We start from the raw sequence: 13,957 nt of genomic DNA on the forward strand, positions 1-13,957 counted from the left end.
AAGCCCTACGCTGCTAAGAATCGCATTCCCTATAGAAGTGTAGTTTAGATGATCTTTTTGGAAGATAAGCAGACTAATAATAAAGGCAAGGTTGAGGGGAATTGGGAATAGTCTAAATCTCTTAACAAAAATAAATAAAAAAGTGTTATTACAAATTGTATTATCAATGAAGCTGGCTGAAATTTTTTGAAGTTTTGACCAAAATATTTTCATGGACCTTTTTTTTATTATTAATTACCATTGCTAATCATCAAAATGTGACCAGTAGCCACTTTTCTTATCCCTTTTTGACTATTTGTTTATTATTTTTTATTTCTCCCACTACTGGTTGTCAGCAGGGATTGAACCTGTGACCTTCAATACAAAAAGCATAAGCCTCTTTTGCTTCAGCTAAAGGAAAAACTCTATTAGCTTTTAGCTGTAATTGGCTCTTTTCCTTTATGTGAGCCAGCCAGTCAAGGGCATTTTGGGGAGTTTCTCTGCTCTCGCATGCATTTGTGGTGCTCACCAAGAGCACATGCTTTTCTAGAATGGCGGGCTACCATTGACTGAGATTAGATCTGTTTATACTTCCGGATTAACTAGCTCAGTGTTTTCCAACCTTTTTCCATTTGTGGACACCTAAAAAAATTTTGAATGGAGGTGTGGGCCCCTTTGGAAATCTTAGACATAGTCTGTCAAGCGCTAGGGGTCCGCGGACGACAGGTTGGTCCACAGTGGTGCTAGAACTAGGGGTTTTGGGGGTGCTGCCACACTCTCTGGCTTGAAGTAGTAATAACAAATACCAAATACGTGGTTTCCATCATCAGCACTGCCACTATAAAAATTGTTCGAGCACCCCTGCAGGTCTATGGTAATGACAACCTTTCGTGGACCCCTTAGACATAGTCTGAGGATCCCTAGGGGTCCATGTACCACATGTTGAAAACCACTAAACTAGCTCAATGCTAGAACAGCCCATAAACACGTGCGGAGAAGGAAGTTCCCATGTGCAGCTGTTAGGAAGGTTCATAACCCAGCCTCCCCTCCATCTTTCAGTGATGGTGTTTTTCTTCTGAGATGATCTTAAGCTTCTGCTGTGTCTGGTCCACCTGGCTTACCCTTTTCTAATTCAATTGTATGGGCTCCATTTTTGTTTACTTCATACATTACTGCCATGTTGTGCTGGTCACTGTGCCTGATATGTTGTGTGAGTGTATGCATATTCCCTTCTGCTGCAGGTTTCTTGACTTTCCTTCTGAAGGATCGGAGTTTTCAGGCTCCTTGAGAGCATGTAGTCCTGAGTCTGGTTTTCAGAACTTCTGGGCACCAGCTGCTTTAGTTGACTTCATTTGGAGTCTGGGGTGCTCAGATTAGGTACTCAGAGTACCTAAAAGTAGACGCTACGATGGGTTCCCACCCCGAGTTCCACCTAGAACTGGGGTACCACTGAGCTCTTGTGACCCAGCCTGGGCTCCCTTTTACACCGTACTATAACTGTAACAGACAGCTAGTACATACATAGTTGGATTCTTAACTCTGTTTCCATTGAAGTCAATGTGAGTTTTCCACTGAGTTCAGTGGGAGCAGGAGCAGTTACAAAGTTCTCTATTTCAGACACATTTTTCATTTTATTCTCTAAGAATGTTAAATAGCTTAATGTTAATACCTGATATATTAATACATAAGGGGTGTGGGATTCTAATTATGTCAATATTAAAAAATCAGTATCGTGTACAATATAGCACTTCCTGGGTGTAAAGAAAAATAATAGTTTTCAAAAAATGCTATTCCTGTCTTAAATAATTGATTTCTCTTTTGTCATCTATTGGATGTAAATAAATAAATTAATGGAAATGTCCTTCTGGTTTTGCAATCTCCAAGACTGAGGATACCTAATAACAAATATAACTTTGGAGAAAGGAATTTACTGTCTAGTAAGTCTGACTGTGGTCTCACTTACACAGCTTTTAAATCAGCAGCGTTATTCCTGATTTTCCATGGTACGAGATCAAACTCAGAGGTGTGTAAAACTCTGGGCCAGTCCTGAGCTTGTGTAAATTAGCAGCTCCCTGGAAGTCAATAGAGCTATTTGGATTTGCATGAGTTGAGGCCCTGGTTCTGTAGTGCTGCAACCTCCTCCTCTTCTTCCTATGTCTTGTGCTAGAATTTTCTTTCTTTTTAACTAAAGAAAATGAGGTCAGTTGGGAGAAAGAGGAGCTGACTGAAAGAAGGTATTGTATGCTGTACGAACCCCTTGAGGCACATGTTTTGACTGCCTCATCAGAGCATGTTACTTAGCTCACAGTTGTGCATGTGAGGGCAAGAGACCCGAGAGTAAGTAATTTCCCCGTTTCTCTCTAAAATTGTGTTTAGTAGTACTTACAGGGACACCCTGTTCTTTTTGCCTGCAGAAATCATTTTGCATTCCTTCGGCAACTTTAGCTTCTGCTTGATTTCTCTATCTACCTAGAGCTTGGAGTTGGATAGATGGGTAGATAGGTTTGAAGTTATCCTCTTGTGCATGAATGTCTGCTTGTTTCAGATAAAACGTTCTGACATCTCAAACCTCTATCTTGAGCATATATTAGATACAGTCGCTTCATACGTACACACACACACACACACACACACACACACACACACACACACACACACACACACACACATATATATATATAGGCCTTGTTCACAGTGTGATAGTTCAGTGGAAGGTTTCCATTAAAAAACACATTTTGTGCCTGGTTTGGAGGAGGAGGAAGATTTATAACTCAGCTTCACAAATTCACTCTGAGCTGGAAATTGGCTAAGCTTGAGGGGAATTCTCAAGTGCTATATGTCTATATTTAGAGACAGAGAGAGGAAGGAGGGTCCTGTGATTAAGGCAGTGGATTGGGACTTGGGAGATAGAAGTTCAATACCTGACTCTGCCACCCATTCACAGTGGGACCTTAGGCAAGTCGCTTAATCTGTTTGTGCCTTAGTTTCCCACTTGTAAAATAGGGATGATAATATTCCTACCTTCCCATCCTCCATTCTTGCCTAGTTAGAATGGAAGATGTTTGGGGGACATGAATTACTATGTGTTTGGACAGTGCTTAGCACAATGGGATGTAGGTACTACTGTTATACACAGGGCTGGCTCCAGCGTTTTTGCTGCCCCAAGTGGTGGGGGGAAAAAAGAAAAAGCCACGATTGGCTTTTTATTCTTCGGCGGCAATTCGGCAGGTCCTTCCCTCCGAGAGGGACTGAGGGACTCGCCGCTGAAGAGCCGGACCTGCCGCCCCTTTCTGTTGGCTGCCCAAAGCACCTGATCTTAATTTAAGTAGCTGTGAACCAGTCAGAGAGCTGAGTTAGAGTATAGTCATATTTTACTCGGATCTTTTAAATATATAATTTGTATAACCAGGGCCGGCTCCAGGCACCAGCCCAGCAAGCAGGTGCTTGGGGCGGCCAATGGAAAGGGGCGGCAGGTCCGGCTCTTCAGCGGCAATTCGGCGGCGGTGAGTTGGTGAAAATAAACTCTGACCAACATAAGTTTCACTGACAAAAGCACAGGTGTGGACAGCGCTATGTCAGCGGGAGATGCTCTCCCGCCAACATAGCTACCGCCGTTCATTGGGGATGGTTTAATTATGCCTTAGTTAAGACGAAAAGTTCTGAACTCCAGGAATATAAGGCATGTTTTCTAATCCTCTAATCATTCTCATGGCTCTTCTCTGAACCCTCTCCAATTTATCAACATCCTCCTTGAATTGTGGGCACCAGAACTGGACACAGTATTCCAGGATCAGTCACCCCAGTGCCAATTACAGAGGTAAAACAACCTCTCTACTCCTGCTCAAGCTTCTCCTGTTTATGCATCCAAGGATCTCATTTGCCCTTTTGACCATAACGTCCCACTGGGAGCTCATAGTCAGATGATTATTCACCATGACCCCCAAATCTTTTTCAATGTCACTGCTTTTGAGGATCGAGTCCCCTATCTTGTAAGTATGGCTTACATTCTTTGTTCCGAGGTCTATACATTTACATTTGACTACACTGAAATGCATATTGTTTGCATGCACCCAGCTTACCAAGCAATCCAGATTGCTCTGTATCAGTAACCTGTCCTCTTCATTAGTCACCACACCCCCAATTTTTGTGTCACCTGCAGACTTTATCAGTGATTAATTTTATGTTTTCTTCCAAGTCATTCATAAAAATATTAAATATCATGGGGCCAAGAACCCTGCGGGACCTGACTAGAAACACACCCATTTGCTGATGATTCCCTGTTTACAATTACATTTTGAAACCTCTGAATTAGCCAGCTTTTAATCACTGAATGCACACCATATTACAAATATCTGACCCAGAGAGTATTTTTGTTACAGTTTGGAGAACTCAGCTTTGAAAGAGGAGTGTTCAGCAGGCAATAAAAACCACCAGCTGGCGAGCCTTTTATTTGCAGTCAGAGGGTGTAAACATTTGGGGCTAAGGGAGGCTGCAGGAATTGGGAACAGGAAGATTCTAAAACTAGACTGTGAGCCTGTTTCTCTTCTCACTGGCACTGGATAAATCAGGAGTAACTGTAGCTCAGTAATTGTGTTACACTTCTGTAAAACTGATAGAAGCGAGGGGAAGAATCAGGCCCTGTGCTTATACAAGGAACTGAGGAAATTCTTAAGTAGCTGGGAAATTGGAACTGCATGGACTGTGTCGTATTCTGGCTTGAGTTCAGGAAATCAAGAGTTGAGTCTTCCCTGAAACTCACAATGGAGTTGTAACTATATATGCATCAGCCAGGGGAGTTTGCATTATGTATGCACAAGAGACTGATGAATTCCAAGATAAAATGTCTTGATCTGGAACTGTTACATAACTTTTTAAAAATGTGTTTTCAACCCATTACCAACAACTGAAGTTGAAGATCAAGATGCATAATTTCTTCTGGACATTTGCTTTTATTTCCGGTGTGCTTTCCTGGAAAATCATAAACCTGTGGAGATATAGCTGACAACAAGTTACAGAACTACATATTTAGTTTTAGCAGTAAGTCAGTCAGACATCTAGGCAATTACTTTCCATTCAAGATGACAACTTAGAGACATGTTTATTATGTCTCCAGGAATCCCTGTTATTTTAAGATCCTTTCCAGACTGCAACCAGTGCTAACTCGCCAGTATTTGGAGATTCTTGTCTCTGCTTTGGTTTCCTATCTGGCCTGGAGTACTCAATTATTGACTTGCTGGCCTTTCAACCTTTCCAATTCATTTCCTGCGTCCATGCAATTTCTTGGGGGGGGGGGGGGACTGTGAGGCAGTCTAAACGTAGGGTCTCAAATCTTCATCAGTCCTGGTGGGTCTATGCTGGGTTAACTAATTTTTGAAGTGTATTAATCCGCACACAGCTTTTTGTGGAACCTAGTTATCTTGGCAGGGTGGTGAATCCTTAAATACAGGGCTGATCTCTATGCTCAGCCTCAGTTTGACTCTTGAAAATAGCTTGAAGTCCAGTCTTGCAATGTTCAAAGCTCCCCTTGAGAGGTGACGAGTGCCTTCAATTCCACCGGAGGAGGCACCGAGTACCCTGCAGAACGGGGCCCTATCCTCTCTTACGCAGAAGTAATGGATTCTGCTCCCTTGGATTCCCTGTGATGTTCTTTGCCTCTGTCCTGCTACTAGGCCCCCTTCCTAGTTCCTTCTGACTTTCCTGTAGGGGCCTTGTTTCCAGTTGCCCCCACAGTAGCTGCTTCCTGAGCCCCACTAAAAGGGGAGGTTTGACAATGAGGGAAGGCAGGTTAATAGAGCTACTCCCCTTGCAACTTTGGGAAGGAGAGAATGTGGAGAGCCATCTCTAGGTTTGCAGAGCCCCCCCCGGGAGGGGTTCCCATGGATGGGAGTATGGGGTCTTAAGGCTTTTGTAGTTCTATATTCCTTTGTGTTTCTTTTAATAGGTAATACAATCATTGGCTCCATTCAATAGATAAAAGTCCATGGTGGGCTGGGTAAGAATGTAGCATTTTTTGAGAAACTGGGCCATATTCTGCTCTAATTCACACCAGTCTAAATCCAGAGTAACTTTATTGACTTCACTGGCGTCACTGTGGTTTTACACCAGTACGTCTGAGAGCAAGATCTGACCCACTAGATTTACAGTGTAAGGAGCACCATTCAGCCCACAGGAGATGTAACTCCTGCCCAACTTGATTAGCTAGCAAAATAGTTACTGTTCCATGAGTACATCCAGTGCCATATAAGCCAGAGGCTTCCCTCAGGCAGTGAACATATGAGCTAAGTTGGAACAGATTTTGTTCTCTTTTGACACTTGATTGGGAAATCAGTTATGTCTGTGAGGGAGAAAAGGTGCTTGTATTGGAACAGCTGGTATTCACCTGCTGAAAGATGCAGAGTCTGACTAGCTAGGAAACTCGGACAAGGACAGGGCTCCTGGAAGCCATTCTGTTGTTACCAGCCAGTGGGATGATTCAGTTCAGTCTATTTGGGACTGAATGCAACAACCACAACAACAAATTAAGGGGGTGGGGTGAGATGTGGTGGTGGGGGGGGAAATCTGGGGCAGCCCTCCGCACAAGCATGAGAGGCCAACGTGACTGTATCACCTGTGCTTTGTGAGCTGTGCTGGCTCCCAGTTGGTTTCAGAAAAGAATTCAAAGGCCTGACCTTAACCTGCAAAGACCCTAATGGATTGGGACGGACTGTCTCAGAGACTACCTTCTCGTCCACTACCCTGTAGGCCAACTCTGCATCACTAGAACGTTACAGCCGGGGAGAGCCAGGGCTACGCTGTCAGGCAGTGAGGCAGAGCGTTCTCAGTGGCGGGACCCTGGCTGTGGAAGTTGCTGCCAGAGAAGATCAGACTGAATCCAAACCCAGCGCCCCTGTTCCGAATCCAGATCCGAGCAAACTTTGAGGCTTGTGCCAATCTCTCCGTAACTGTAATTGGGAAAGATTTGAAGAGTAAACAGTAGAACGATATCTGGTCAAATGGACTCCTAATACTGTCATCTGGTTTGGTTTATTTAATGGCTCATCAGTGTTTCTCTCTCATCGGCGTTTCTCATTCTCCCCCGCCCCCAAAATGGGCAGAAGTCATACTCCTAGTGATGGTAATAAAACCTGGCCACTTGGTATAGGGCAAGTTGGCTCAGACCCACCAAAAGTTTTCCCCATAATTTCTTGGCCTCCTAGCCACATACAGAACACTTGCATCTCCCCAGCCAGCCAGCACTCTGTGCAGTGCCTGACAACCATGCAACCCTCAGCTGCTACATCCTCCCCTTCTCTGGGGTTACATTGTGTTGTAACCTGAAACACTGAGTGGGTCTCATCATTCATTCCTCCCTGAGTCCTATGCCAGCAGCAGTCTGTCTAATGGCAGCAAGCACCTGGGTGCTGTGTCACCTGCTGCACACAGACATACTGATTCATGTCAGTGTTCTCCAGTCATGGGACCCCAATTATAAGGTTAGGCCCAGTCTTTTCCCCATTGAAATCAGTAAGAGATTTGACACTGAATTCCATTTCAGCAAGACAGGCCTGTGATCTTTGCCTCTCAGTGATATGGATGGCCATATCAGCTTGATTCACTCCCAGGTTTACAGAGCAAGTTCTCTACCTACAGTCTACTTAGACTGTAAAGTCTTTGGGGAAGAGATGTCTTTTTGTTCCGTGTTTGTACAGCGCCTAGCACAATGGGACCCTGGTCCATGACTGGGGCTCCTAGGTGCTGCAGTAATACAAATAATAATAATGCTAATAAAGCATTGGCTACCTCTTTCATGTAAAAATATATTAAAGGAACAAGGATGCTTTAAGATCACATTTGATAAGTGTACACCTTTCTTCACTTGTGTTACTTACCATCAGTTACTTATTGAAACTGACAGATGAAAAAAAAAAATTTCTCAGTTTTGGTGCTTTTTGTTTACTTTCTGCATTTCTGTCAGCTTGGACAGTGAAAATCAATGAAGTCGTTTTCACTCTCATGTCCTCAGTACTGCAATGTTTGGGTTGCAAACACTGTAGGTGAACACTAATTGCTTAAAAACAGCTGTTTCCATTGGGATATTTTTAAAATGGCTTTTTATAAAGTTTGTTTTTACGAAGTCCAAATTTTGAACAAACCTATGTAGTGTTTCTCCTAAGATCAAGTTATGTGCGCAATGTCATGGGAAATCAACAGATGGTGCTATTATAAATAGTGTTATAAATTTTGGCTATTTGATTATATAGCAGTTAGTGCTTGAATAAAATGCTTACTGCCAGCTGTGGTGCAGTTCATGCTGAAAGATGCACATACCACCAATAAAGTCTGTTCTGCCTTTGTTTCTTTCTAAGAATCCTTGTAAGGGACTATCTCCTGCCTGCAGGTTGTACCCAGGCAAGCAAACAAAATATTTCATGGTGCCAAAACGTTACAGTGTGTGTTTATACTTTTGAATACAGTTTATAAACAGTTCTGCTAATATTTCATCATTTTTCTTCTTTAATTCATTATTACTGGTGAATAAACAGAATGGGAAAAGATGTATTTGGTGCACTTAGCATAAGATGAGGTGTGGGTGAGGAGTTGACCCAAGTCTGAGGGAGTAGTTGCCCCATTTCTGTGGTTTGCTGAACTGTTAGCTCTGTCGCTAAACTGAAGGGATTGTTGGGGAGACTTCCTCCTTTTGGGGATTGATTCCCTTCTCCCATCACTGCTAACTCACCCCTGCCAGAGATGACAGCCCTGTGTCTCATAAAAAGATCACCTTTCTGTACCCTCACCCCCCATTTCAACTGACACAAGCTGACCACGGTGCTGTAGTAGCTTGAGGGGTACTTCTTGGAAACAAAGCAGAAGCATTTCTAGCAAAGTGCAGTTTAATATGAGTTTGTTTGCCAGATGGTGCTGCCTTCCCTCCTTGGCTATGGCTGTGAGAAAGCATTTTGTTTAAATGATAAACAAATGAATGGATCCCCATAGCACCACCTCTCTCCAAACGCATGCAACCGCCATCCCTGGGACACAAGGCTTATTTCAGGCTAGGTAAGGGTGTGTGTGTGTGCACTTGCACCTCATTAATATATTGTCAGCATCTAACTGCCCCTTGCAAATGAAAACCCCCATCAGAGAGGCTGATAGGGTTTCTCTTGTGACAATGAGTTTTCTTTCTTCCTATTTAGCTTGCAAGGCACTGGTCGATGAGCTACTGTATGACATTAGGAAGGTGAATCCGAAGAGGACCATTGACGTGGGGTCATTCCGAATAAGCCCTGACGGGACACAAGAGAGGAGTAAGGTAACAGGAAAATGATCTGACAGTACATAATTGCTGATATGTGCAATTACCAACCACTTATCCAAACAGCAGTTGGTCTTAATCTTCAAACCTTTTTCTTGCTAAGGGTATCAGACACTAAATTGCTTCTGTTTCCTTTGGGACCCAAAGTAATCTTTAGGCTTCAAATTGAGGTATTTTCTTCTTTTCAATACCTACATTTTTGGCTTTTTAATGTTTCGAGCAGTATTATTCCACTGTTAATCTTGACAGAAATAAATCAGTGCTACATGCTATTAAAAGAGAGAGAGAGAGAGAGAATATATATATATCCTGTCTAGAGACTGACATCTGTCTAATCAGCTTTTGTACTCTGTATCTGAAGTGTATCTATTACCTTCCTTCGAGCCTGTTTGAAGGTACTGAGTGACTTCAACTCCCGTTGACTGCAGTGGAAGTTGAGGATTCTGAATGCTTTGCCAGACCAGGCCCTTAAAATCCACACCCCCTAAGCAGCATTGTTAAGCCACTGTCTCTCTGTAGACAGTGCTAGGGCGATGGAAGAATTCTTCTGTCAACCTAGCTATCCCTAATCAACCTCAGGGAGGTGGATTAACTGCACAGATGGGAGTACACTTCCATCTGCATAGGTACTGTCTACGCTGAAGCGCTACAGCAGTATAACTGCAGTGGTGTAGCTGTGCCACTGTGGCATTTTAAGTGTAGACAAGACCTTAGACTGTAAGGTTTTAGGGCTAGGACCATGTCTTCCTGCAGTGGGGAGCGTACTGGGTGGCACTGGATAAGTAATAGAAAATAGCATAATCGAAAAGCCCTTGGGAATGTTCAGCCAGCCGAATCATTGAGTGAATATCCTAGGATATGTGTCTGACGAAGTGGGTATTCACCCACGAAAGCTTATGCTGCAATACATCTGTTAGCCTATAAGGTGCCACAGGACTCTTTGCTGCTTTATCCTAGGATGAGTTTTCTCACAGAATGGCCCTATTGTAAAGATGAAGGCTTGCTGCTCATTTATGTCAGTGTCCACTCCCGATGATGCTTCTCAGCGTTGGCCTTATTATACGTAGGCCCCCAAGCTGCCAGTGTGAGGGATCAGGGAATTAATTGTGTTCCCCTCCAGTTCTGCTGCTGGAGGAGAAGACTGAGCTGGCCTAGGACTTGTCAAGTCGGCTTGGGATTGAATGGGTATGAAGCTTTCTAGACAGGGCCCCAGAGATCATATACATTGCTGAAGATGAGAGCTGATTCTGATCACAATGAAACACCAATAACTTTATTTATATTACAGTAGTGCTTAGAAGCCTCAATTTTAACTCAGAGCCCGACTGTGGAAGGTACAGTACAAACACCTAGTGAGAGAGATTCCCTGCCCCAAAGAGCTTACAAGCTAAACAGACAAGACATAGTCACAACAGGAATGGAAACAGAGGTGAAGAGTTTTGTCCAAGGTCACAAGCAGAATTAAGACTAGAACCTGGACTTCCTGGGTCCCAGTCCACCACCCTATCCACTGGACCGTGCTGCCTCTTACATTTCAATTCAGATTTACGCTGGTGTACCCAGTATCAGAATCGCCCACTAATACTAGCCCTGCTGCATCTTTAGAGTAACTTCTTGTGTCTTCTCACTTTGAGCGAGAAGGATCTGCTTATGACACTTCAAAGAATAAGAGATGTCCGTAGTTGCATGTCTTTTTTATACAACATAAAATAGATGACTGTTCTAGGAACACAGATCTATGGATGAGCTAAGCAGATCTGACTGCAGCTTACATTGCTGTGTTTACTCATTAGTAGCAATCTTAAAGTGGGTGAGTGATTTCCCCCCCCCCCCCTTAATATTAAAAGTCCACATATCTTTAATAAAATCCATGTTCTCAATCCCTACTCTCTAATTTAACAGGTTCATTAACCAATCTTTCATCATTTGTTTAAACATTATTTTATGACATTGATTTCTTCAGAAGTAAACAAACATTCGCTTGCTGTGCCTGTCAACTGATCTCAAAACTGAATATTTAAATTGCTGTAGTCTGCTCTTCATAAACAATGTTTCCCCTAACCCCAGCCTGTAGACAGCTTGCCATTGTTTCAATACAAACCTTCTAGAGGAAAACAGATGAGTGGAAATGCTTTCCAAGGACAGATATTACATGGTTTGGTAGCAGAATTAGTTTTTGATACAGGCTGGGATCTTCAAAGAGGGCATAAGGGAGTGAGGAGCTCAAATTCAATTGACTTTTCATGAGAGTTGGGTGCCAGCCCTTTTAGCCCCTTTTGAGGACCCCAGCCATAAGCTTTACAGAAGTATATCCATTTTAGTGTAATTAGTATAATGCGTATGACAATTAGTCAATGGCAAATGGATCCATAATATTTATACTTGAGTATGAATTGACCCTAGGTAACATTTTCAAAAGAAACAGAGGGTCCTGTGGCACCTTTAAGACTAACAGAAGTATTGGAGCATAAGCTTTCGTGGGTGAATGCCCACTTCATCAGATGCAAGTAAGACTTCCATCGACCTAGAATGTCTACACAGGGGGTCAGTAAGACTTGCTTGCATCTGATGAAGTGGGCATTCACCCATGAAAGCTTATGCTCCAATACTTCTGTTAGTCTTAAAGGTGCCACAGGACCCTCTGTTGCTTTTTACAGATTCAGACTAACACGGCTACCCCTCTGATTTTCAAAAGAGGGACTGAGGACCCAAAGGGCTTTGTCTAAACAGCAGGTTAGTGCGTGGCCAGCCAGGGTGTGAATCTACAATGCATTAGCTCACCATGTGGACCCTTCCTCCATGCACTGTAAGTTCTGTTGTATGTTTTGATGTACTCCCATTTAAAACAGCACTATGTCAGAGCACACTATGGCATTTACGGTGCACAGTAGCAGGTCTGGGTCACCAGTTATGCATGGCCTACACTAAAAAGTTAGGTTGACCCAGCTACATCCCTGAGCGACATAGTTAAGCGTACCTGACCCCCTGTGTAGACATTCTAGGTCGATGGAAGAATTCTTCCGCCAATCTAGCCACTGCCTCTTGGGGAGGTGGATTACCTACACCAATGGGAGAAGCTGTCCCATCAGCATAAGTAGTGTCTACAGTGAAGTGCTAGTGCTACAGCTGTGTTGCTGTAGTGTTTCAAGTGTAGACAAGCCCTTAATGTGTGGCAAGCTAGTGCACTGTAGGTTCACTCCCTGGCTTGTCTCACACTAACTCGCAATGTAGACAAACTGTAGGTTTCAGTGAAAGTCGGTAGGGTTAAGGAGCCTAAGTGATTGTCATGTCTGACCACAGCTGATCAAAAAAGGACCTTTTCACAAACATTTTTATCTAAAAAATTTAATAGTTTGACAAAAACATTGACATTTTGAATTTAGAAAAGTTTGAACCAGCTTGATGCAGAACTGGATTTTAAAAATAAAATACAGACTGGGGCTGATAGGTCTTTCTTCACGCATGACAGAGTAGTCTTAGGCCTGGTGTGTGTGCACACAGAAAACACACCAATTTAACCAGATCGGTTTCTAAATTAATTTAGCTTTAAAATGATACAACTCCCTCGTGTGGACCCTCTTAAATTGGTTTAAGAGTGTCTAGCCTAGGGAGTTGAATCACATTTCACTTAAATTGGTTTAAGAATGGCTGAAATCAATTTAGCTTAATTCAGTTGCTGATTTTGAAACTGATTTAATTAAAATGGTGTAATTTCTTTATATAAATGATCCCTTACTTGGGTGAATAAAAGAACCTGCCAAATCTCAGTCAGTCTTTGGAAATTCTTCCTCCTTCCCCTCCTTTTGCTTAGTTCTGAATTCTGGAGCAGTGTCACTTCACCAAACCTCACAAAGATAGAATTGTGGTTTGGTTTTGTTTGTTCTGGTTAACATGCAATTAACTGTCTTTGTCCTTGGTTTGTTCTATGTTGTATGTTATCCCACATTAAAGGGGATTTTGCTGTTGATATCAAGTGTGTAGTTACTTCTAGTAATTTAGACATAAGAAATTCCAGTCTTTACATAGTCATTCATATTTGTTTGATTTACATTGATTTATAACTTAATTTGGATTGACTTCAGATCTAAATTGTGAAGAAAGGCTGGGAAATTAGGAGTGGCAGTATAAGAGCAGACCATTTACTCTGGTAATCCTACCTTTGGCAGTGGTTTATATATCTGATGCTTGAGATGAAAAGAAAAGTAATGCATTCTGCCAAATATGCATTGTCCTGTATATGTGTCAGGTAAGTTGGTGGAGAATTCCTTCTCAGTGCCAGAAGGAAATCACAGCTTATACATTGAAAATGAGCAGTGCTATCTCTTGTAGGTATTTACATTTCAGTAGCAATATTGCTAGTTTAAAATATTAAATACATGATAGAAATTGTAGCACCAAATTGCACATGGTGAATGCAGATACAGATGGTGCCAAAGAGATTAGACTGATAAATCAGACTGATGCATGCATCATAAAGATTCCCTTTCTACAGAACATACTTATTCATTCATGAGACAGAAAGCAGTCTCAATACTACATCTCCACATGTTGAAGAATTAGTCTACTCTGTAGTATATTAAAGTTGACATTCACAGAAGGTCATCATGCCTGATATCCTGGGAGACAGCTCTCTCTTTCTTCCCCTCGCCCTCCCATTCTTTTTTCTTTAAGTGTCACTTCCAGATG

At 42.5% G+C, this 13,957-nt stretch overlaps 1 protein-coding gene across 1 annotated transcript in view; it reads left to right on the top strand.

Annotated features, from left to right (window-relative positions):
* CNPY1 (canopy FGF signaling regulator 1) overlaps nucleotides 1-13,957 on the top strand; it is a 69,315-nt gene that overhangs the window by 7,767 nt on the left and 47,591 nt on the right. Inside the window, exon 2 of the mRNA XM_065400018.1 lies at nucleotides 9,153-9,268. Within this exon, the coding sequence (XP_065256090.1) occupies nucleotides 9,153-9,268 (116 nt within the window). The remainder of the gene's footprint in view (nucleotides 1-9,152; nucleotides 9,269-13,957) is intronic.

Source organism: Emys orbicularis, chromosome 2 (genome assembly GCF_028017835.1).
Source record: "Emys orbicularis isolate rEmyOrb1 chromosome 2, rEmyOrb1.hap1, whole genome shotgun sequence".
In the NCBI taxonomy this organism is placed as follows: domain Eukaryota; kingdom Metazoa; phylum Chordata; order Testudines; family Emydidae; genus Emys; species Emys orbicularis.